Source organism: Melanerpes formicivorus, unplaced genomic scaffold, assembly GCF_026170545.1.
Source record: "Melanerpes formicivorus ecotype bairdi unplaced genomic scaffold, bMelFor1.0.p_v2 SCAF_2, whole genome shotgun sequence".
Taxonomy (NCBI): domain Eukaryota; kingdom Metazoa; phylum Chordata; class Aves; order Piciformes; family Picidae; genus Melanerpes; species Melanerpes formicivorus.
The window spans coordinates 170,398-194,834 of NW_027142354.1; the positions used below are offsets into that span (position 1 = coordinate 170,398).

General features: G+C 50.6%; 1 protein-coding gene across 2 annotated transcripts in view; it reads right to left on the reverse strand.

The window, feature by feature from the left end:
* Positions 1–11,542: 11,542 nt before the first annotated feature.
* Positions 11,543–24,437, reverse strand: part of IBTK (inhibitor of Bruton tyrosine kinase) — an 80,448-nt gene continuing 67,553 nt past the window's right edge. For both annotated transcript variants that reach the window (XM_068148655.1, XM_068148646.1), the window contains exons 26-29: positions 22,172–22,318; positions 14,893–14,961; positions 14,651–14,783; positions 11,543–12,964 (exon numbers count right to left, since the gene is read on the reverse strand). In XM_068148655.1, coding sequence (XP_068004756.1) covers positions 12,839–12,964; positions 14,651–14,783; positions 14,893–14,961; positions 22,172–22,318 — 475 coding nt within the window. In that variant the 3' untranslated portion in view covers positions 11,543–12,838. The remainder of the gene's footprint in view (positions 12,965–14,650; positions 14,784–14,892; positions 14,962–22,171; positions 22,319–24,437) is intronic.

Below are 24,437 nucleotides of genomic sequence, written 5' to 3' on the forward strand. Positions count from 1 at the left end.
GCCTATCCAGTGCTTAGCGCAGGGCAGAATGACCTCCCTGCTCCTGCTGGCCACACTCTTCCTGATGCAGGCCAGGATGCCATTGGCCCTCCTAGCTGCCTGGGCACACTGCAGGCTCATGTTCAGCCTACCATCAACCAGCACCCCCAGGTCCCTCTCTGCCTGGCTGCTCTCAGCCACTCTGACCCCAGCCTGCAGCACTGCATGGGGTTGTTGTGGCCAAAGTGCAAAACTTGGCACTTGGACTTGTTGAATGCCATCCTGTTGGACTCTGCCCATCTGTCCAGCCTGTCAAGATCCCTCTACAGAGCTCTCCTACCTTCTAACAGACCAACTCCTGCCCCCAGCTTGTTGCCATCTGCAAATTTACTGATGATGGACTCAATGCCCTCATCCAGATCATCAATAAGGATATTGAATAGGATGGGGCCCAGCACTGCTCCCTGGGGGACACCACTAGAGCCTGGCTGGCAGCTGGCTGTGGCACCATTCACCACCACTCTTTAGTAGTTCACTTCCAGCCCCCTCTCAGCACTTCAGCCTCCAGTGCAGGGTGGCCTGGTGACACAAATCAACAGCGAGAAGCCAGTGGTTGCTATGAGCCACAGCCAACGTGTGTACTCACAGCAGTTAACCATCCACACAAACACAAGGGCTGCATTTCCTGGTTTTGTGTTTTCATAAGCTAATGAAGAGAGGCAGGTTTCCCCCTGAGAGGTGTTGAAGCTCCCCAGAGCATTATTTGCCTTTCTTTCAAAAGCAGGGGGTTTGCCAAGGGAAATTACTCAGGATGCAGTAAAACGTGGGCTGGTGGCTTCGTATCTAACAAAACAAAGTCCAGAGCCTGCTTCCTGGACCAACATGAACTTTCCAATGGAGGACAAAATAAAACCCTGCTTCTTGGGCCAGGGAAAACATGGTTTGAGCCTTTTTTGGACCCTACAGGATTGGTAAATATAGAGAGATACACAGAGAATCCTTAAGGATCTGGTGGATGAGAAGCTCAACAGGAGCCACCAGTGTGTGCTTGCAGCCTGGAAAGCCAACCAGAGCCTGGGCTGCAGCAAGAGAAGCCAGCAGGTCAAGGGAGGTGATTCACCCTCTCTGCTCCACTCTGGTGAGACCACACCTGGAGCTCTGTGTCCAGTTCTGGAGCCTCTATTACAGGAAGGATCTGGAGGTGCTGGAAGGTGTCCAGAGAAGGGCCATGAGGATGAGCAGGGGGCTGGAGCTGCTCTGCTATGGAGAAAGACTGAGAGAGTTGGTGTTGTTCAGTCTGGAGAAGAAAAAGGCTCTGAGAAGACCTTCTTGTGGCCTTCCAGTACCTGAAGGGGGCCTACAAGAAAGCTGGGGAGGGACTTCCGAGGGTGTCAGGGAGTGATAGGACTGGGGGGGGATGGAACAAAACTAGAAATGGGTAGATTCAGACTAGATGTTAGGAAGAAGTTCTTCCCCATGAGGGTGGTGAGAGACTGGCACAGGTTGCCCAGGGAGGTGGTGGAAGCCTCATCCCTGGAGGTTTTTGCAGCCAGGCTGGATGTGGCTGTGAGCAACCTGCTGTAGTGTGAGGTGTCCCTGCCCATGGCAGGGTCATTGGAACTGGCTGATCCTCGAGGTCCCTTCAAACCCTGACAATTCTATGACAATTCCAATCACTCTCTCTATGAAGAATTTCTTCCTAACATCCAGCCTAAACCTCCCTTGACACAGCTTGAGACTGTGACCTCTTGTTCTGGTGCTGGTTGCCTGGGAGAACAGACCAGCCCCCACCTGGCTACAACCTCCCTTCAGGTAGCTGTAGACAGCAAGCAGGTCTCCCCTGAGCCTCTTCTTCTCAGGCTAAGCAACCCCAGCTCCCTCAGCCTCTCCTCACAGGGCTGTGCTCCAGACCCCTCCCCAGCTTTGTTGCCCTTCTCTGGACACCTTCCAGCAGCTCAACATCTTTCCTAAACTGAGGAGCCCAGAACTGGACACAGGACTCAAGGTGTGGCCTAAGCAGTGCTGAGCACAGGGGCAGAATGACCTCCCTGCTCCTGCTGGCCACACTGTTCCAGTACATTATTTTCATTGAGCCAGCACCCAGCTCTACCTGCCTGAATGGCACTTCAGGCTCACAGATGCATATTAAAAGCCACTTGTTGAAATAAACTGAAATAATTCCAAGAACTTCTGATTATGCTCCAAGAAAAGTCATTTCAGGGCAGTAAAAAAAGAATAGTCAAACCCTGTTACTCAGCCAGAGCACGTGAGATTTGTGTTTTGCTGTCTACCAGCTCTTTAATTGTTTTGCCTTCAAGCACTGAGTTGTTGAGGCCTCACGTGGAATACTGAGTCCAGGTTTGGGCTCCCCAGTTCAGAAGGGACAGGGATCTGCTGGAGAGAGTCCAACAGAGAGCTACCAGGATGATTGAGGTACTGGAGCACTGCCTGATGAGGAGGGGCTGAGAGACCTGGGGCTGTTCAGTCTGGAGAAGAGAAGACTGAGAGGGGATTCAGTAAATGTGTATAAATATCTGAGAGCTGGGGGTCAGGAGGGAGGGGACAGGCTCTGCTCACTTGAACCCTGTGATAGCACAAGAAGCAAACTACAGCACAGGAGGTTCCAGCTCAGCATGAGGAGGAACTTCTTCACTGTGAGGGTCACAGAGCACTGGAAGAGGCTGCCCAGAAAGGTTGTGGAGTCTCCTTCTCTGGAGACTTTCAAGGCCTGTCTGGATGTGTTCCTGTTTGAGCTGTGCTGGATTCTCTGGCCCTGCTCTGGCAGGGGGATTGAACTCGATGATCTCCAGAGGTCCCTTCCAACCCCTAACATCCTGTGATCCTGTGAGATTTGATAGCTCTCTGAGGTGATTATCCATCACCCCATAATAATTTGTCCAGCCAGAAAAATTGTCAGTGCCCTCAACAATTGGCAGGTCTAGGTGCTTAGCTGCATGATTCATTAATATCAATTGCTAATAAGAACTCCTCACTTAACCTACTAACTGTTCATCGCAGTAATAACAGCTTTTAATGCAGAACCTTTGCTCATAATGACTGTCTTTATACAAATGACACAAATCTGTGTCATACAGATGGCAGCAGGAGCAGAAAGTGATTCCTTTATAGGAGGGTGCTGGTCATGATTGCTGATGAGCTGTGAAGTGAGAGGGTATCGTCATGAGAAATGGAAGAAATGGCTTGGACAAGAGCCTAGCTCACCTTTGTGTTGGGTTGGGATTAGTTACACCTGCCTTCAACCTGTGAAGTCTGTTGTTAAAGGCTTCAGTGATTAAGATTGGTTAAGTAAGTTGTGGTGGAATGGAATGGACATGGAATGCAAAGCAATGGAATGGAATAGAATAGAATAGAATAGAATAGAATAGAATAGAATAGAATAGAATAGAATAGAATAGAATAGAATAGAATAGAATAGAATAGAATAGAATAGAATAGAATAGAATAGAAGGATAGGATAGGATAGGATAGGATAGGATAGGATAGGATAGGATAGGATAGGATAGGATAGACCAGGTTAGAAGAGATCTTCAAGGTCATCGTGACCAACCTATCATCCAGCACCACCTAATCAACTAACCCATGGCACCAAGCACCCTGTCAAGTCTCCTCCTGAACACCTCCAGTGATGGTGACTCCACCACCTCCAAAGAGAAGAGGAGAGGAGAGGAGAGGAGAGGAGAGGAGAGGAGAGGAGAGGAGAGGAGAGGAGAGGAGAGGAGAGGAGAGGAGAGGAGAGGAGAGGAGAGGAGAGGAGAGGAGAGGAGAGGAGAGGAGAGGAGAGGAGAGGAGAGGAGAGGAGAGGAGAGGAGAGGGAGAGGAGAGGAGAGGAGAGGAGAGGAGAGGAGAGGAGAGGAGAGGAGAGGAGAGGAGAGGAGAGGAGAGGAGAGGAGAGGAGAGGAGAGGAGAGGAGAGAGGAGAGGAGAGGAGAGGAGAGGAGAGGAGAGGAGAGGAGAGGAGAGGAGAGGAGAGGAGAGGAGAGGAGAGGAGAGGAGAGGAGAGGAGAGGAGAGGAGAGGAGAGGAGAGGAGAGGAGAGGAGAGGAGAGGAGAGGAGAGGAGAGGAGAGGAGAGGAGAGGAGAGGAGAGGAGAGGAGAGGAGAGGAGAGGAGAGGAGAGGAGAGGAGAGGAGAGGAGAGGAGAGGAGAGGAGAGGAGAGGAGAGGAGAGGAGAGGAGAGGAGAGGAGAGGAGAGGAGAGGAGAGGAGAGGAGAGGAGAGGAGAGGAGAGGAGAGGAGAGGAGAGGAGAGGAGAGGAGAGGAGAGGAGAGGAGAGGAGAGGAGAGAGGAGAGGAGAGGAGAGGAGAGGAGAGGAGAGGAGAGGAGAGGAGAGGAGAGGAGAGAGAGAGGAGAGGAGAGGAGAGGAGAGGTAACCAGGTTGGAAAAGACCTTCAAGATCATCAAGTCCAACCTATCCCCAACACCATCTAATCAACTCAACCATGGCACCAAGCACCCCATCCAGTCTCTTCCTAAACACCTCCAGTGATGGTGACTCCACCACCTCCCTGGGCAGCACATATCCAATGGCCAGTCTCTCTTCCTGGGAAGAAAGCTTCACCATTGCTATTACAAGGCTTTTTCAAGTGTGTGAGTTGAGTCTGTCATGGTCCAGCTTAATTCTTCCTTATTCACCATAAGCATCAACAGGCAGTGATAGTTTTCCCCCTGTTCAATATATTCCTATTGCTTTGGAAAAATCCATTTCAGGGACTGGAAGGGACCTTGAAAATCATCCTTTCTACCTCCCTGCCAGAGCAGGATCTCCTAGAGCAGATCACAAAGGAATACATCGAGGCAAGTCTTGAATATCTCCAGAGAGGGAGACTCCACAACCCCCCTGAGCAGCCTCTTCCAGTGTTCTGTCACCCACACAGGGAAACAATTTTTCCTCATATTTCCATGCAACTTCCTATGCCTCAACTTCCACCACTGCCCCTTGTGCTGGCATTGGGCATCACCCAGCAGAGCCTGGCTCCAGCCTCTGGGCACTCACCCTGCACATCTTTATCAACAGCAATCAGGTCACCTCTCAGTCTCCTCTTCTCCAAGCTACAGAGCCCTCAGCTCCCTCAGTCTCTCCTCACAAGGAAGATGTTCCACTCCCTTCATCATCTTTGTGGCTTTGTGCTGGACTCTTCCAAGCAGCTCACTGTCTTTCTTGAACTGAGGGGTCAAAAACTGGACACAATCTTTCAGCTGTGGCCTCACTAGGGCAAAGTTGAGGGAGAGGAGAACCTCTCTGGACCTACTGGTCACAGCCCTTCTAATCCACCCCAGAATGGCATTGGCCTTCCTGGCCACAAGAGCACATTGCTGGCTCATGGTCAACATCCCATCCACCAGGACCTCCAGGTACCTTTCACCTTCACTGCTCTCCAGTAGGTCAGTCCCTAACCTATACTGGTGCATGGAGTTGTTCCTTCCCAAATCCACAACATTCTTTTCTTCCTTCCCAAGTCCATTAATCTTCTTTTCTTGAGGCTGAACAGCTTTCTTTTTCCCAGCCCTTCCTCAGTGGTGAGATGTTCTGTATCCGGAATGGTTCCTGGCAGGAAGCATCTCCCTCACAGCCAGAAACCTGCACAGGAAAGCAAGCCCAGCCAACTTTCACAGGTAATATTTTACTGCAGAGGCATAGCAGGAGGTGCTCCAACTGTGACCTCTGAATGCAAGAGGCACTCTGTGGGCAAGCATCTAATACACAGCTCCATACTTTAAGGGAAATCTATACGTGAAATCATGGAGTCATAGGATGAATCAGATTGAAAGGGATCCTTGAACATCATCTGGTTCAACCCCCCCCCTGCACTGAACAGGGACATCTTTTGCCATCTACAACTCCCTGAAGGGAGGCCAGGTGGGGGTTGGGCCCTTCTCCCAGTCAACCTGAAACAGAAGAATAGGATAGGATAGTATCATAGTATCAGTCAGGGTTGGAAGGGACCACAAGGATCATCTAGTTCCAACCCCCTGCCATGGGCAGGGACACCCCACACTACATCAGGCTGGACAGAGCCTCAGCCAGCCTGGGCTTAAACACCCCCAGGGACGGGGCCTCGACCACCTCCCTGGACAACCCATTCCAGGGCTTCACCACTCTCATGGGGAAGAACTTCCTCCTCACATCCAGCCTGAATCTCCCCACCTCCAGCTTCATTCCATTCCCCCTAGTCCTATCACTACCTGATATCCTGAGAAGTCCCTCCCCAGCCTTCCAGTAGCCCCCTTCAGATACTGCAAGGCCACAATTAGGTCATCTTGGAGCCTTCTCTTCTCCAGACTGAACAGCCCCAACTCCTTCAGTCTGTCCTCATAGGAGAGGAGCTCCAGCCCTCTGATCATCCTTGTGGCCCTTCTCTGGACACCTTCCAGCACCTCCACATCCCTCTTGTAATAGGGGCTCCAGAACTGGAGGCAGTACTCCAGGTGGGGTCTCACCAGAGCTGAGCAGAGGGGGAGAATCACCTCCCTCAACCTGCTGGCCACACTTCTCCTGATGCAGCCCAGGAGCTGATTGGCTTTGAGGGCTGCAAGTGCACACTGAGAGCTCCTGTTGAGCTTTTTGTCCACCAGCACCCCCAAGTCTCTCTCCTCAGGGCTGCTTTCCAGCCAGTCACTGCCCAGCCTGGATTGTGCCTGGGATTGCCTCAACCCAGATGCAGGACCCTGCACTTGCTCTTATTGAACTTCATGAGGTTGGCTTGTGCCCACCTCTCCAGCCTGTCAAGGTCCCTCTGTGTTCTAGCTGATTAGTTAGGGTTGGGTGATCAGTTGGACTTGATGATCATGGAGGTCATAGTATCATAGTATCAGTCAGGGTTGGAAGGGACCACAAGGATCATCTAGTTCCAACCCCCCTGCCATGGGCAGGGACACCCCACACTAGATCAGCCTGGCCAGAGCCTCATCCAGCCTGGGCTTAAACACCTCCAGGGACGGGGCCTCGACCACCTCCCTGGATAACCCATTCCACTACAATATTCACAAGTCAACAGAGCCAGTTTGAAGCAGCCAGCAGTGCAGCTGCTGTGCCAAGGCTATCAAGTGCCAGGCACCAGAGTCAGCAGGGGAAAGGAGTTTGAGAGCCAGTGCAGTAGTTGCCTTTATTCTACAATGGGCTTCAAACCTTTGTTGCAGTATCACTTGAGACAGAAGAAAACAGAGGAAAAAAACCCCAAAACATTAGATTTATAAAGCTGTGGTGGGCATGGACTCTGCCATACCCAAGGGAGGAGCTCCTCCTTCATACACCAGGATGCTCCTTGCTTGATGTGATGGGGTTGATGTCCCTGGAGGTGTTCAAGAGAAGCCTGGATGAGGCACTTAGTGCCATGGTCTTTGTTCCTGGAGGTGTTCAAAAAAGGATTGGATGTGTCACTTGGAGCCATGGTTTAGTTGTCAGGATGTGTTAGGTATTAGGTAATAGGTTAGGCTTGATGATCTCTGAGGTCTTTTCCAACCTTTCTGATTCTGTGTTCTAGCTGATTAGTTAGGGTTGGGTGATCAGTTGGACTTGATGATCATGGAGGTCTCTTCCAACCTGGTGGATTCTGTGGTGCCTTTGCCTCAGACCCAGGAGGGTGGATAAGCATCTGCTTTATTTCTGATTGGAAGCATTGTGGCCTTCAGAAGAAAACCACTACAATATTCACAAGTCAACAGAGCCAGTTTGAAACAGCCAGCAGTGCAGCTGCTGTGCCAAGGCTATCAAGTGCCAGGCACCAGAGTCAGCAGGGGAAAGGGGTTTGAGAGCCAGTGCATAGTGATGATGCCTCTGATATGGCCTGGGGTTATTTTTGCTATGGAGATTTCATAAAGCCTTTTCAGTAGGTGGTGTAAATCTGACTCCTTCTGGGGGGAATTTTGTACATCTCATCCCCTTAACGAGCCACGTTTTTATCACCAAAGCAGGGGGCTTGCTCATGCTCTAAGTTACAGGAGACATAAAAACACAACCTCTGAGAAATGAACTTCAGTTCCAGAACTGGAGGAGGGCAAGGAAGCTGGGGAAGGGCCTGGAGAATAGAACTTATGAAGAGCAACTCAAGGAGCTGGGGATGGTTAGTTTGGGAAAGAGAAGGCTGAGGGGAGACCTCATTGCTGTCTACAACTACCTGAAAGGAGATTGTGGAGAGGCTGCTGCTGGTCTCTTCTCATGTGTGATTAGTGATAGAACAAGAGGGAATGGCCTCAAGCTGCCACTGGGTAGGTTTAGACTGGACATCAGGAAACATTTTTTCACAGCAAGAGTGGTCAGGCCTTGGAATGTGCTGCCCGGGGAGGTGGCTGAGTCCCCAAGCCTGGCTGTGTTTCAAGGTGGTTTGGATGTGGTGCTTGGAGTTATGCTTTAGGGGTGACCCTTGTAGAGTAGGGTTCTGGGTTGGACTTGGTGGTCCTGAGGGTCTTTTCCAATCAACTTGCATGTTTCTGTGACTCTCTGATTCTGTAATTTCCACCTCCTGTTTCCACTGCTGCCCAGCCCTGATGGGATGCTCTGACAGCTCACACATTAAATAATACCATGTGCTTTGAAAAGCAAAGCAACCACATAGCTCTTTTTCCTCCCCCAAGCTACCAGCCTCCCCTCTCATTCCCTGATTAACTACTGGGAAACATTTTATGGCTTCAGCTGGCAGGAATTTCAGGTCAAAACTTTCCTAGATTCACTAGGGGGCATTTTAGGGGCTCAAAATCTACTGCGTGCCTGTTCTTACAGGTCAGCTGCAAGCTGTTGCCTGTTGAAACACCTGCAAAGAAATATCCAGGGTGAGGTTAATACAAGCTGTGGTTAAAACCTTCATCTTCTCTTTGCTTTTTTGCTTGTCTTGATAGCACTAGGATGAAACAATCTATTTATCCATGGAAATGGATTGAATTTGTAATCAAAACAAAAGAGATTATATCACAGTCTCACAGCATCACTAAGGTTGGAAGAGACCTTGAGGATCATCGAGTCCAACCTGTCACCACAGACCTCATGACTAGACCATGGCACCAAGTGCCATGTCCAATCCCCTCTTGAACACCTCCAGGGATGGTGACTCCACCACCTCCCTGGGCAGCACATCCCAATGACCAATGACTCTCTCTGTGAAGAAGGGACCTCCAGAGATCATCAACTCCAACCCCCCTGCCAAAGCAGGATCACCCAGGGGAGTCTGCACAGGAATGCAGCCAGGTGGCTTTGGAAAGCCTCCAGAGAAGGAGACTCCACAACCTCTCTGGGCAGCCTGCTCCAGGGCTCTGTCACCCTCACTGGAAAGAAGTTTCTCCTCATGTTGAGCTGAAACCTTCTATGCTCAAGTTTGTATCCATTGTTCCTTGTCTTATTACTATGCACCACTGGAAAGAGCTTGGTCCCCTCCACTTGACACCCACCCCTCAGATATTTATGCACATTGATCAGATCCCCTCTCAGCCTTCTCTTCTCCAGACCAACCAGCCCCAGGGCTCTCAGTCTGTCTTCACAGGGGAGATGCTCAAGTCCCTTAAGCATCCTCATGGTTCTCCTTTCACTCTCTCCAGCAGGTCTCTGTCTCTCTTGAAGTGGGGAGCCCAAAATTTGACACAGGATTGCAGGTGTGATCTCAGCAGGGCTGAGTAGAGGGGGAGAAGAACCTCCCTAGACCTGCTGTACACACACTTGATGCACCCCAGGATCCCATTGGCTCTCTTGGCCACAGGGGCACATTGCTGTCCCATGGAGCAGGGACATCCTCCACTGGTTGCATAGAAATGTACAGAGGATGCACCAGAAACTACTTCTGTGCTTACAATAAGCAACTGCAGAGGAAGCAAGCTCACTTTTCTTCTCTTTACCACCCATGTTTAGACACCTCACAGCTGGTTAGTCCAAGGTTAGACTAACCATCACTTTCCCAAGCATGTGCTGCTCAGCTTACCTCTAGCCTTACCTTGATTGCCTTTCCCCAAGGAATTCATCGCCACCAGTTCAACTCGTTGAGCCTCTCTCAATGGAGTGAAACCATCACACTTAAGCTTGTAGCTGATAATCATCATTGTGAAGGTTGATGGATTACTGGAACAGGCTGCCCAGAGAGGTTCTGGAGTCTCCTTCTCTTTAGACCTTCAATACCCACCTGGTATTTGCACTCCTAAGCAAGGTTTGAATGTTTTCCTTCTACTCCTTTGGGGTAAACTATCTTCTGTCCCAGCTCAACCCAGGACAGCTCATTGCTTTTACAGCTACTTCTCACAGTACATGAACTTTCTTTTAATTCAGAAGGATAGAGGCTGCCCAGACAGGTGGTGAAGTTTGGAGTTTGGCCAGAGCCTCATCCAGCCTGGGCTTAAACACCTCCAGGGACAGGGCCTCAACCACCTCCCTGGACAACCCATTCCAGGGTTTCACCACTCTCATGGGGAAGAACCTCCTCCTCACCTCCAGCCTGAATCTCCCCACCTCCAGCTTCATTCCATTCCCCCTAGTCCTATCACTACCTGAGATCCTGACAAGTCCTTCCCCAGCCTTCCTGTAGGCTCCCTTCAGATACTGGAAGGCCACAATGAGGTCACCTCAGAGCCTTCTCTTCTCCAGACTGAACAGCCCCAACTCCTTCAGTCTGTCCTCACAGGAGAGGTGCTCCAGCCCTCTGATCATCCTTGTGGCCCTTCTCTGGACACCTTCCAGCACCTCCACATCCCTCTTGTAATAGGGACTCCAGTGAGGGGCTTGGAACACAAGCCCTATGAGGAGAGACTGAGGGAGCTGGGGCTGCTTAGCCTGGAGAGGAGGAGACTCAGGGGTGACCTTATTGCTCTCTACAACTACCTGAAGGGAGGTTGTAAACAGGCAGAGGTTGGTCTCTTCTCCCAGGCAGCCAGCACCAGAACAAGAGGACACAGTCTCAGGCTGCGCCAGGGGAAGTTCAGGCTGGAGGTCAGGAGGAAGTTTTACACGGAGAGAGTGATTGCCCATTGGAATGGGCTGCCTGGGGAGGTGGTGGAGTCGCCGTCACTGGAGGTGTTCAGGAGGAGACTTGACAGGGTGCTTGGTTACATGGGTTAGTTGATTGGGTGGTGTTGGGTGATAGGTTGGACGCGATGATCTTGAAGGTCTCTTCCAACCTGGTTTATTCTATTCTATCTTCCAGAACTGGAGGCAGTACTCCAGGAGGGGTCTCACCAGAGCTGAGTAGAGGGGGAGGATCACCTCCCTCGACCTGCTGGCCACACTTCTCCTGATGCAGCCCAGGATCTGATTGGCTTTGCAGGCTGCAAGTGCACACTGAGAGCTCCTGTTGAGCTTCTCCTCCACCAGCACCCCCAAGTCTCTCTCCTCAGGGCTGCTTTCCAGCCAGTCACTGCCCAGCCTGGATTTGTGCCTGGGATTGCCTCAACCCAGATGCAGGACCCTGCACTTGGTTCTTGTTGAACCTCATGAGGTTGGCTTGTGCCCACCTCTCCAGCCTGTCCAGGTCCCTCTGGATGGCCTTCTTGTTCCACGCACTAAAGTAAGTTTGCACTACTCCCCAGTCACCTAAAGCCTTGATCACATAGAGACAGCACACAAAAGCCAACCATGGTGAGTGTAAATCAAGAGTTTAGGGTTTTATTGCATTTCTTCACAATTTTTGTGGGGGGAAGGGGGATTGCTTTTTTTTGGTGCAGCTTGACCTGAAACCATTAGACATCTCTACAGAGGGTTTGGTTTTGGTGTGGGGTTGGTTTGTTTTTTTTGCTTCCCCCCCCAAGATTCTTTTATCACACAGTGATCATTCTCTACATTCATTTTCTTGTAGCTCTTTCCATTCTAGGTTTCCAGAGGTTGAGTACTGAAGACTAGTGAAAAATACAAGTTCAAACACACCTATGCAGCCAGACAAACCAGACAATATTGCAGGTAAGGGGAGGGGGGGGGTAACTTTTTATATATATATATAAATTTGTTTAAACCAGGCACAGAGAACTTTGGAACACACAATACTCAAAGCCACCTATGACAGCCTTTGAAAGGTAGGTGTTTGCAGGTTCCCCAAGTCAAGCACTCATCCCTGTGAGCTTTCACACTGAAGAGAGAGATCTGGTTGAGTCCCTCAGCACTTCAAAGTGAATTGTACCTTCCAGAGAGTGGTTCTACAACTGTACCACGTTTACCAGAGTTAAGACTCTAGAGGAGCTGATGAAGTGCCACCCCCTTCCACTCAGCTGGGTGCTTTACTTCACACCAGAGCTGGCTGCTCAGGGGCCAGCCTCACAGCAGTGTTCAAACATGCACACCTCCACTGGGAGCAGGCAATGGCAGGGCACTTAGCACAGCACAGGAAGTCCATCAAGGAGCGTGACAGTAAGAGGTACTGGCCACAACCAGCAGAGAGCCAGGACCTGCACACTGAAGGAAAACTGCATGATCAAACTGTACTTTCACACAAAGTTCAAGCAGGAACTTTTGCCAATAACCCCAGTTTGCCAGGAAGCTCTGAAGAATGCAAGCACCCCCACAAGGTTGAAGATGTCCAGTGGTGCAGAGTGGATTCCACGTGCAATCACAAAGCAGGCAGGTCGCTCTTCAGCCACCCGTGAGCTGAGCAGAAACCCCTCCTCCCACCTTAACATTAGCAACTGCAGTGCCAATCTACAGCCTCATGGAGCATTGCTGAGAGTCTCTCTTGTTGAGGAATTCCTCTCCAAGCATACAGAGGATAGATACCGTGGGTCAAGGACACAGTGAATGCATTATTTCCATTCTCTCTAACCAACACCTAGTGATTATGTGCAGGGCTTTAATGCTGATGTTAAAAATGACATGATTCCCCTTCCTCCAGTTGTGTTTGATGAGGAGCAGAACTTCAGGGGTGCACATGGCCTGTGAGGATTACAAATCAGTGCTTGTTCCACATCGGTGCTGCTATAGGTCCCTGCGGAGCCCTTTCGACCGTCACAAACTCATCAGGGTTGTCAAAAGCCTCGTAGTGGATCAGCAGATCCTGAATGGCACACTCCTCAATCTGCCAGGGAAAAACAGCATGGGTGGCAGTGTCAGAGCCACACTTACACCAGCAGCATGGTTATGCTCCAAAAGCACAGAATTGTGGAAGTGTTAGGGTTGGAAAGGACCTCAAGGATCAGCCAGTTCCAACCCCCCTGCCATGGGCAGGGACACCTCACACTACAGCAGGTTGCTCACAGCCACATCCAGCCTGGCTGCAAACACCTCCAGGCATGAGGCTTCCACCACCTCCCTGGGCAACTTGTGCCAGTGTCTCACCACCCTCATGGGGAAGAACTTCTTCCTAACATCCAATCTCAATCACCCATTTCTAGTTTTGCTCCATTCCCCCCAGTCCTATCACTCCCTGACACCCTCAGAAGTCCCTCCCCAGCTTTCTTGTAGCCCCCTGCAGATACTGGAAGGCCACAGTTAGGCCTCCTCAGAGCCTTCTCTTCTCCAGACTGAACAACCCCAATTCGCTCAGTCTGTCCTCACAGCAGAGCAGCTCCAGCCCTCTGCTCATCCTTGTGGCCCTTCTCTGGACACGCTCCACCACCTCCAGATCCTTCTTGTAATAGGGGCTCCAGAACTGGACACAGTACTCCAGGTGGGGTCTCTCCAGAGTGGAGTAGAGGGGGATAATCACCTCTCTCACCCTGCTGGCTATGCTGTGCTTGCTGCAGCCCAGGCTCTGGTTGGCTTTCTGGGCTGCAAGTGCTCACTGATGGCTCCTGTTGAGCTCCTCATCCCCCAGCACCCCCAAGTCCTTTTCTTCAGGGATGCTCTCAAGCCAGATCCCTGCCCAGCCTATATCAGTGCCTGGGATTGCCCTCACCCAGATGCTGGCATGGTTGCTACAGACCTAATCAGGAAGAAGAGTAGATGAGGCCTTCAGACAACCTGAAGGCCCTGCTGGTCGCTGGGAACTTTAACCACCTGGTGGAAAGGCAACACAGCAGGACACAAGCGCTCCAGGAGGTCTGGATTAGCCAGGTACCAGAGGTTCCTTTCAACCTCTGATGCTGTGAATGCATTAATCATGGACTTAGCAGTCCACTTGACTTTCACTTTGACTTGACTTTTGGAGGTGTTTAGGAAGACTTGATGGGGTGCTTGGTGCCATGGCTTAGTTGATTAGATGGTGTTGGGTGATAGGTTGGACTCGATGATCTCAAAGGTCTCTTCCAACCTGGTCAATTCAATTCAATTCAATTCAATTCAATTCAATTCAATTCAATTCAATTCAATTCAATTCAATTCAATTCAATTCTATTCTGTTCTATTCTATTCAATTCTATTCATACAGGCCTGCTTTATTAAACAGCAATGTGAAGTTATTGTTAGAGGATATCAAATATCATTATATTAGATATCATTATGTAAATGTTGCTAAGTGTACCAATCCCTAGAATCACAGAATCAATAAGGTTGGAAAAGACCTCAGGGATCATCAAGTCCAACCTATTACCCAACACCTCATGACTAACTAAGCCATGGCTTCAAGTGCCACATCCAATCCCTTTCTGAACACCTCCAGGGACAGTGACTCCACCACCTCCCTGGGCAGCACATTCCAGTGGCCAATTACTCTTTCTGTGAAGACCTTTCTGCTCACCTCCAGGCTAACCACAAAATTCATCTCTCAACCAGTTACTGGAACCTCTTCATGCTGCTTTGCAGCTGCAGTAAGTTAACATTTTACCTGGATCAAAGCCAAAGGTTTTTCTCTGCTCCTAATAAGAGCAGCTTCTTGCTGGAGCTCTTCCTCTACAATAGCTGAAAACATGACAGGTGCTATGACAGGAGAGCTGGCTGGGGATGCTGCTAGCCAAGGACTGCAAAACAAAAACCACAAGCCAAATGACATTATGAGGCAACAGCAAGAACAAGATCAGCACAGCATGCAGAAATCAAGCTCCAGGAACTAACCACTGTCAAACTTACTTGTGACTCTCCAGGTGTGGAGAATCCAGAACATGGTCTTCCAGGCCTGGGCTGTTTCTAGTGGTGCATCTGGAAGAAAAGACAGGAAAGAAGAGTGAATGTCACTAACAGAGCATCCTCTCACCAATTTAGAGCCATTAAAAAGATGTAGAGCTGTTCCAGATGAAGGGCATTAGGGTGTCTTCAGGTGTGATGCTGTGACTACAGGAGATACTGATGTTCATTTCTGACTACCAGAACTTAATCAATTTCCAGTCTGGGTGTTCATTCTGGCATCCTCTGGGGTAGTAGTGGGCTTGGTAAAGTTCAGTAATGGTTGGATTTGATGATCACAGGAGCACAGGAGCTTAGGGGGTGGAAGGGACCTTTGCAGATCCTTGAGTCCAGCCCCCCTGCCAGAGCAGGACCACAGAATCTAGCACAGGTCACACAGGAACACAGCCAGACAGGCCTTGAAAGTCTCTAGAGAAGAAGACTCCACAACCTCTCTGGGCAGCCTGTTCCACTGCTCTGGGACCATTACAATAAAGAAGTTCTTCCTCATATTGAGGTGGAACCTCCTGTGCTGTAGTGTATATCCATTGCACCTTGTCCTATGCCAGGGTGCAAGTGAGCAGAGCCTGTCCCCTTCCTCTCTCCCTCTTGACACCCACCACCCAGATATTTGTACACCTTTATTAGATCCTCTCTCATTCTTCTCCTATCCAGATTAAACAGCCCCAGGGCTCTCAGCCTTTACTCATCAGGCAGTGCTCCAGTCCCTTAATCATCCTTGTATCATAGTATCAGTCAGGGTTGGAAGGGACCACAAGGATCATCTAGTTCCAACCCCTCTGCCATGGGCAGGGACACCTCACACTACATCAGGCTGCCCAGAGCCTCATCCAGCCTGGGCTTAAACACCTTCAGGGATGAGGCCTCAACCACCTCCCTGGACAACCCATTCCAGGGCTTCACCACTCTCATGGTGAAGAACCTCCTCCTCACATCCAGCCTGAATCTCCCCACCTCCAGCTTCATTCCATTCCCCCTAGTCCTATCACTACCTGAGATCCTGAGCAGTCCCTCCCCAGCCTTCCTGTAGGCTCCCTTCAGATACTGGAAGGCCACAATTAGGTCATCTCAGAGCCTTCTCTTCTGCAGACTGAACAGCCCCAACTCCTTCAGTCTGTCCTCATAGGAGAGGTGCTCCAGCCCTCTGCTCATCCTTGTGGCCCTTCTCTGGACACCTTCCAGCACCTCCAGATCCCTCTTGTAATAGGGGCTCCAGAACTGGAGGCAGTACTCCAGGTGGGGTCTGGTATCCCTCTGGGATGGTATCCCTCTGTTGAACTCTCTCCTGCCCCCCTTGAACTGGGGAGACAAAACTGGATGCAATATTCCACGTGGGCCCTCACAAGAGCAGAATAGAGAGGGAGAAGAACTGATCTGCTGGCTACACTCTGGATGCACCCAATGGTATCCTGGGGTGCATTAAGAAGAGTGTGTCCAGCAGATCTTTTCCAACCACAGAGGCAATACACAAAGGCTGATTTTCTAACATGTGAGCATCTGAACAGTGGCATGCTACTTTAATAAGAGTCATCCTGTTCAATATCTTTATTGATGATCTGGATGAGGGGATTGAGTCAGCCATCAGTAAATTTGCAGAAGACAGCAAGTTGGGGTCAGGTGTTGATCTGTTAGAGGGTAGGAGAGCTCTGCAGAAGGACCTTGACAGGCTGGACAGATGGGCAGAGTCCAACAGGATGAGATTTAACACATCTAAGTGCTGGGTTCTGCACATTGGCCACAACAACCCCATGCAGTGCTACAGGCTGGGGACAGAGTGGCTGGAGAGCAGCCAGGCAGAAAGGGACCTGGGGGTACTGGTGGACAACAGGCTGAACATGAGCCAGCAGTGTGCCCAGGTGGCCAAGAAGGCCAATGGCATCCTGGCCTGCATCAGGAACAGTGTGGCCAGCAGGAGCAGGGAGGTCATTCTGCCCTGTGCTCAGCACTGGTTAGGCCACACCTTGAGTCCTGTGTCCAGTTCTGGGCCCCTCAGTTTAAGAAAGATGTTGAGATGCTGGAAGGTGTCCAGAGAAGGGCAACAAAGCTGGGGAGGGGTCTGGAGCACAGCCCTATGAGGAGAGGCTGAGGGAGCTGGGGTTGCTTAGCCTGGAGGAGACTCAGGGGTGACGTTCTTGCTGTCTACAACTACCTGAAGAGAGGTTGTAGCCAGGTGGGGGTTGATCTCTTGTCCCAGACAACCAGCACCAGAACAAGAGGACACAGTCTCAAGCTGTGCCAGGGGAGGTTTAGACTCGAGGTGAGGAGAAAGTTCTTCACCGAGCGAGTCATTCGTCATTGGGATGTGCTGCCCAGGGAGGTGGTGGAGTCACCATCCCTGGAGGTGTTCAAGAGGAGATTGGACGTGGCACTTGATGCCATTGTCTAGTCATGGGGTCTGTGTTGATAGGTTGGACTCGATCCTCGGGGTCTCTTCCAACCTTGGTGATACTGTGATACTGTGATACTGTAACAAGAGGACACAGTCTCAAGCTGTGACAGGGGAGGTTTAGGTTGGAGGTGAGGAGAAAGTTCTTCCCAGCAAGAGAGATTGGCCATTGGAATGGGTTGCCCAGGGAGGTGGTGGAGTCACCATCACTGGAGGTGTTCAGAAAAGGAGTGGATGTGGCACTTGGAGCCATGGCTTAGTCACAAGGTGTGACTAAGCTGGGTGACAGCTTGGACTTGATGATCTCTGAGGTCTTTTCCAACCTTATTGATTCTGTGATTCCATGAAATGAGTTAGACACTCTGCAATTAATATTCTAAGAATGTCTTCAAGATAAAAACACCACACCCACAAGTGTCCTGTACTCAAAATGAGTAAATCATGTAAAGGAAGCAGTGCTGCAGCAGCACTAGTAAATCACATCCAGCAGGGTAAGCTCAGAATGGATGGATTCTCAGCACACACTCTGCAATCAGCTCCCACATTCCTGAGAAGAGCATCAAAGTGGAATGAGCACAACTGAAACCCAAAATTCCTGCAATGCCAACAGAGTTCCCCACAGGAAGCTATTTCCCTCAGCTGCAAAATGTCAACCCCTCAACAAAAAAGAAGTCACATCTGGCATACTGTGTGCCTTAAGAGGCAAGTGTATCTGTCAGGAAAAGCCTACAGCAGTAGAAAGAGAGACCTGGTCTTGTCATGTCCTAGGAATCTTCAGCAGTTTCTGTCATTTCCAGAGCTCTAAGAAGAGTCACAGCATACTAAGAAATGCTGGCAGGCTGCTCTAAGTTACTCTATAGCACTGTTCAATAAAACCCCTAAGGGGTGTTGGGGCTGTAATAAATCAGTGCCCATTTTCATTAAGGCTTTGGTAATCCTCTCTAAGTGGTCACCAACACATGGGAAAGAGGGAAAAAAAACATCTATAGAAAGCTAAAAGAATTAGAGAGACCTTGACAGGCTGCAGAGGTGAGCCCATGACAACCTCAGGAGGTTCAACAAGACCAAGTGCAAGGTCCTGCAGCTGGGTCAGGGCAATCCCAAGCACTGATATAGGCTGGGCAGGGACTGGCTTGAGAGCAGCCCTGAAGAAAAGGACTTGGGGGTGCTGGGGGATGAGAAGCTCAACAGGAGCCAGCAGTGAGCACTTGCAGCCCAGAAAGCCAACCAGAGCCTGGGTTGCAGCAAGAGAAGCAGAGCCAGCAGGGTGAGGGAGGTGATTCTCCTCCTCTACTCTGCTCTGGTGAGACCCCACCTGGAAAAGGCCTTTGAGATCATCAAGTCCAACCTGTCACCCAACACCACATCTAAACAACTCAACCATGGCACCAAGCACCCCATCCAGTTTCTTCCTAAACACCTCCAGTGATGGTGACTCCACCACCTCCTCATGCAGCCCATTCCAAGGGCCAATCTCTCTTTCTATGAAGAACTTCTTCCTAACATCCAGCCTAAACCTCCCCTGGTGCGGCATGAGACTGTGTCCTCTTGTTCTGGTGCTGGTTGCCTGGGAGAAGAGACCAACCCCCACCCGGCTACAACCTCTCTTCAGGAATTTGTAGACAGCAAGAAGGTCTCCCCCGAGCCTCCTCTTCTCCAGGCTAAGCAACCCCAGCTCCCTCAGCCTCTCCTCACAGGGCTGTGCTCCAGACCCCTCCCCAGCTTTGTTGCCCTTCTCTGGATACCTTCCAGCATCTCAACATCTTTTTAAACTGAGGGCCCAGAACTGGACACAGGAGTCAAGGTGTGGCCTATCCAGTGCTGAGCACAGGGCAGAATGACCTCCCTTATCCTGCTGGCTACACTATTTCTGATGCAGGCCAAGATGCCATTGGCCTTCTTGGCCACCTGGGCACACTGCTGGCTCATGTTCAGCCTATAGTCAACCAGTACCCCCAGGTCCCTTTTTGCCTGGCCACTCTCCAGCCACTCTGACCCCAGCCTGTAGCCTGGCTTTAGAAAGCAGGAAGCAGTTCAGGTATTCTGAAGCTGCACATAAGCTGTACAGAAGTACTTCTGTGCTTCTTGCTAGCAAGACACTCAGTTCAGACATTAAATCCAGTGCAGGTATTTCACTATGCTAAATTTAAGTCCTCAGCTGGCATGAAAGTAGCTCGGGCACTGCAGAGGTTCTGCTTTGAAAGATGTTCTTTGAGAGCCTCTCTCCACTGCTGCTTGAAGGAAGGGAAGCATGGAAGGGAAGTGGTTTGGGTTCTTTTAATCCTGTGTTCTCTGCCAATTGTTAAAGGTCTGTGCCAGGGGAAGTTTAGGCTGGAGGTGAGGAGAAAGTTCTTCACAGGGAGAGTTGTTAACCAAGGAATGTGCTGCCCAAGGAGGTGGTGGAGTCACCATCCCTGAAGGTGTTCAAGAGGGGATTGGATGTGGCACTTGGTGCCATGGTTTAGTCAGGAGGTGTTGGGTGAGAGGATGGACTTGATGATCTCTGAGGTCTTTTATAACCTTATTGATTCTGTGATTCTGTGAAAATAACCTGGAGACATGGGACAGATGATGGGAAACATGAAGCTAGCAGAAACAGAAAAATGGAGGGGGGGAAAAAAAAACCTCAACAAGAAAATCCCAGAAATTGGAAACCTGGAAGTGTTGGAAATGGAAGTTGTCTGCAGAGACATTAAGTGGTTCTGCATGGAAACAGACCAGCCAAGTATCATCAGTCCTCAACCAACTTGATTAACTCCAGGTGGCTGAACTTGCCATGACTCCTGCACAGCCACCAAGATGCCCCAGCACTCAGCCCCCCAGTGTTTCTGGAGGAGCTGTTCATCTGCAGGCAGCTCCGGGCCGGTGCCTCCCTGATGTAACGAGTGCTCTCACAAAATGGAACTCAAAGCCCAGACTCCTGCAGAACCTCTGGGGTTTCACTGTACCATTTGAGTCATGTACTACTTACTAGCTCATTATTAGCCATGCCAGAACTGGGCCATTCCCACGCTGAGCCACAGAGGCTTGTTTCCACTAAGCCTCTTCGCTGCTCCCTGGGGTGACGGAGTGAAGACAGCCCAGGCTGCCACAACAAAGCTCAGTCACGTCAGGCCTGTGTTTCCAGCTTGGACTGTGAGCTCCACAGGCACAGCTGCACAGCATAACTCCCAAGGCTGAGCTGTCCCTGGAAACAATGCAGCCACATCCACACAGCCCAGCTTTGGGGCAGCTCTGCCTCTGGCCTGAAGCCCTTTCACAGCACATTCACGACGTTCACAGATCGCACCGGGCTGGAAGGGACCCTCAAAGGTCAGCTTGTCCAACTCCTGCTGCAGTAAGCAGGGATGCCTCCAACCAGAGCAGGCTGCCCAGGGCCACATCAAGTCTGAGCTTGAATGTCTTCAGGGCCAGGGCCTCAACCACATTCCTGGGCAGCCTGTGCCAGTATTTCACCACTCTCAGTGTGAAGAACTTCCTCCTTCATGTCCAACCCAACTCTACCCTGCTCCAGTTTAAAACCATTGTCCCTCATCCTATTGCTACAAACCCATCCCTTATTACAAACCCAGCACTCTGAGCTAGGTCAGGAACTGGCTGGAGAGCTAAGCCCAGAGAGTGGTGGTGAATGGTGCCACATCCAGCTGGCAGCCAGGCACTAGTGGTGTGCCCCAGGATCAGTGCTGGGCCCCAGCCTGTTTAATATTTTTACTGATGATCTGGATGAGGGCATTGAGTCCATCAGCAGTAAGTTTGCAGATTCCATCCAGCTGGGGGCAGGAGTTGATCTGTCAGAGGATAGGAGAGCTCTGCAGAGGGACCTCGACAGGCTGGACAGATGGGCAGAATCCAAGGGCAGGAGATTGAACACATCCAAGTGCCAGGTTCTGCACATTGGCCACAACAACCCCATGCAGTGCTACAGGCTGGGGTCAGAGTGGCTGGAGAGCAGCCAGGCAGAGAGGGACCTGGGGGTGCTGGTTGATGGTAGGCTGAACATGAGCCTGCAGTGTGCCCAGGCAGCCAAGAGGGCCAATGGCATCCTGGGCTGCATCAGGAAGAGTGTGGCCAGCAGGAGCAGGGAGGGCATTCTGCCCCTGTACACTGCACTGGTTAGGCCACACCTCGAGTCCTGTGTCCAGCTCTGGGCCCCTCAGTTTAGGAAGGAGGTTGACTTGCTGGAACAAGTCCAGAGAAGGGCAACAAAGTTGGTGAGGGGCTTGGAACACAGCCCTGTGAGGAGAGGCTGAGGGAGCTGGGGTTGCTTAGCCTGGAGAAGAGGAGACTCAGGGGTGACCTTATCACTCTCTATAACTACCTGAAGGGAGGTTGTAGACAGGCAGAGGTTGGTCTCTTCTCTCAGGCAACCAGCACCAGAACAAGAGGACACAGTCTCAGGCTGCGCCAGGGGAGGCTCAGTTTGGATGTTAGGAAGAAGTTCTATACAGAGAGAGTGATTGCCCATTGGAATGGGCTGCCTGAGGAGGTGGTGGAGTCACCATCATTGGAGGTGCTCAGGAGGAGACTTGATGGGGTGCTTGGTGCCATGGGTTAGTTGTTCAGGTGGGTTGGATTGGTTGATAGGTTCGACACAATGATCTTGAAGGTCTCTTCCAACCTGGTTGATTCTATTCTATTAAATCCTTCTAGTCTTTATGGTTCCTGTTCCTAAGAGTATTCCATTCACAAAATCTTCTTAACAGAATCATTAAAAGAATGACCAGAGGAGGTTGGTTTTTTAAAGTAACTAATTCATCCTTTCTCATTCCAGCAGGATTTAAACAAGTTATTGTGGCTCTTGTACAATGGCTGTTGATTTGCAGAGGAGGGCTCTCTTACCTTGTGGTGTTTTGGACTGATGAATCCTCAGTTCCTTTATATCCAGCTCTTTTGAGACCAGCACCAGTTGAATTATTCATAGACTTTTCTTCTTCCATTACAAGATCACGGAATGACTTTGGCAAAGCAGAATGTAAGGAAGATGACCTTTCAGATTGAAACAAAGGGAACAACATTGATTCTGTGCTTGTGCTTTTTACAAGGCTCCATATTATTCCATGATTCAGACAGACAAGAGGGTCTTTTCAGTTCCTAACAATAAAAAATACAGGGAATAACAGCCCCCTCCCTCAATCAAACTCAGTCTGGAGAACTAATACAGAATAAGAATAAAATACAGAATACACAATTAACCAGGTTGGAAAAGACCTTTGAGGACAGACTGAAGGAGTTGGGGCTGTTCAGTCTGCAGAAGTGAAGGCTCCCAGGTGACCTCATTGTGGCCTTCCAGGATCTGAAGGGGGCTACAGGAAGGCTGGGGAGGGACTGCTCAGGATCTCAGGTAGTGATAGGACTAGGGGGAATGGAATGAAGCTGCAGGTGGGGAGATTCAGGCTGGAGGTGAGGAGGAAGTTCTTCACCATGAGAGTGGTGAAGCCCTGGAATGGGTTGTCCAGGGAGGTGGTCAAGGCCCCATCCCTGGAGGTGTTTAAGCCCAGGCTGGATGAGGCTCTGTCCAGGCTGATCTGGTGTGGGATGTCCCTGCCCATGGCAGGGGGGTTGGAACTAGATGATCCTTGTGGTCCCTTCCAACCCTGAATGATACTATGATACTATGATCAAGTCCAACCTATCACCCAGCACCATCTGATTGACTAAACTATGGCACCAAGTGCCTCATCCAGTCTCTTCCTAAACACCTCCAGTAATGGTGACTCCACCACCTCCCTGGGCAGCACATTCCAATGGCCAATGTCTCTTTATGGGAAGAATTCCTCCCTAACATTCAGCCTAAACCTCCCCTGGTGCAGCATGAGACTGTGTCCTCTTGTTCTGTTGCTGGTTGCCTGGCTGAAGAGACCAACCCCCACCAGGCTACAACCTCCCTTCAGGGAGTTGTAGACAACAAGAAGGTCTCCCCTGAGCCTCCTCTTCTCCAGGCTAAGCAACCCCAGCTCCCTCAGCCTCTCCTCACAGGGCTGTGCTCCATAACCCCTCCCCAGCTTTGTTGCCCTTCTCTGGACACCTTCCAGCATCTCAACAACTTTCCTAAACTGAGGAGCCCAGAACTGGACACAGGACTCAAGGTGTGCCCTAACCAGTGCTGAGCACAGGGCACAATGACCTCCCTGCTCCTGCTGGCCACACTATTCCTGATGCAGGCCAGGATGCCATTGGCCTTCGTGGCCACCTGGGCACACTGCTGGCTCATGTTCAGCCTACTGTCTTCTAGTACCCCCAGGTCCCTTTCTGCCTGGCTGCTCTCCAGCCACTCTGTCCCCAGCCTGTAGCCTGGCTTTAGAAGGTAGGAAACAGTTCAGGTATTCTGAAGCTGTACATAAGCTATATGTAAGTACTTCTGTGCTCAGCCTCCCCTCATAGGTCTTGTGCTCCAAACCCCTCAGCAGCCTTGTTGCCATTGTCTGGATATATTCAAGCTTGACACTGAGCTTCTTGCATGATATACTCCCAGAATATTACTAGTGTTGTTTCTTTCCCCCACCTTTTAGTTTCTACTTTCCTTTAAAGGAGGAAACATAGGTTCAGCTCCTAAAAAACTGTGAAAAGTGGAGGTGGAAATGGTAGGACATTGTGTGTGAGATACTTGAACATGTCCAGAGAAGGCTCAGGGGAGACCTCATTGCTCTCAACAACTACCTGAAGGGAGGATGTAGCCCGGTGGGGGTTGGTCTCTTCTCCCAGGCAACCAGCACCAGAACCAGAGGACACAGTCTCAAGCTGTGCCAGGGGAAGTTTAGGCCAGAGGTGAGGAGAAAGTTCTTCCCAGAAAGAGTAATTGGCCATTGGAATGTGCTGCCCAGGGAGGTGGTGGAGTCACTGCCCCTGGAGGTGTTCAAAAAGGGACTGGATGTGGCACTTGAAGCCATGCTTTAGTTAGTCATGAGGTTTTAGGTAATAGGTTGGACTTGATGATCTCTGAGGTCTTTTCCAACCTGGTTGATTCTGTGACTCTGTGACAGCCTCTCAGTCAACCAAAAAAGAGCCAGAGGGTCCCACACCCTTCTGGCAAACATGCTCGCTGCACATCCAAGACGAGTATCTCATTTCCCTGGAACACAAGCTCTGTGGCTTCAACTACATTGCC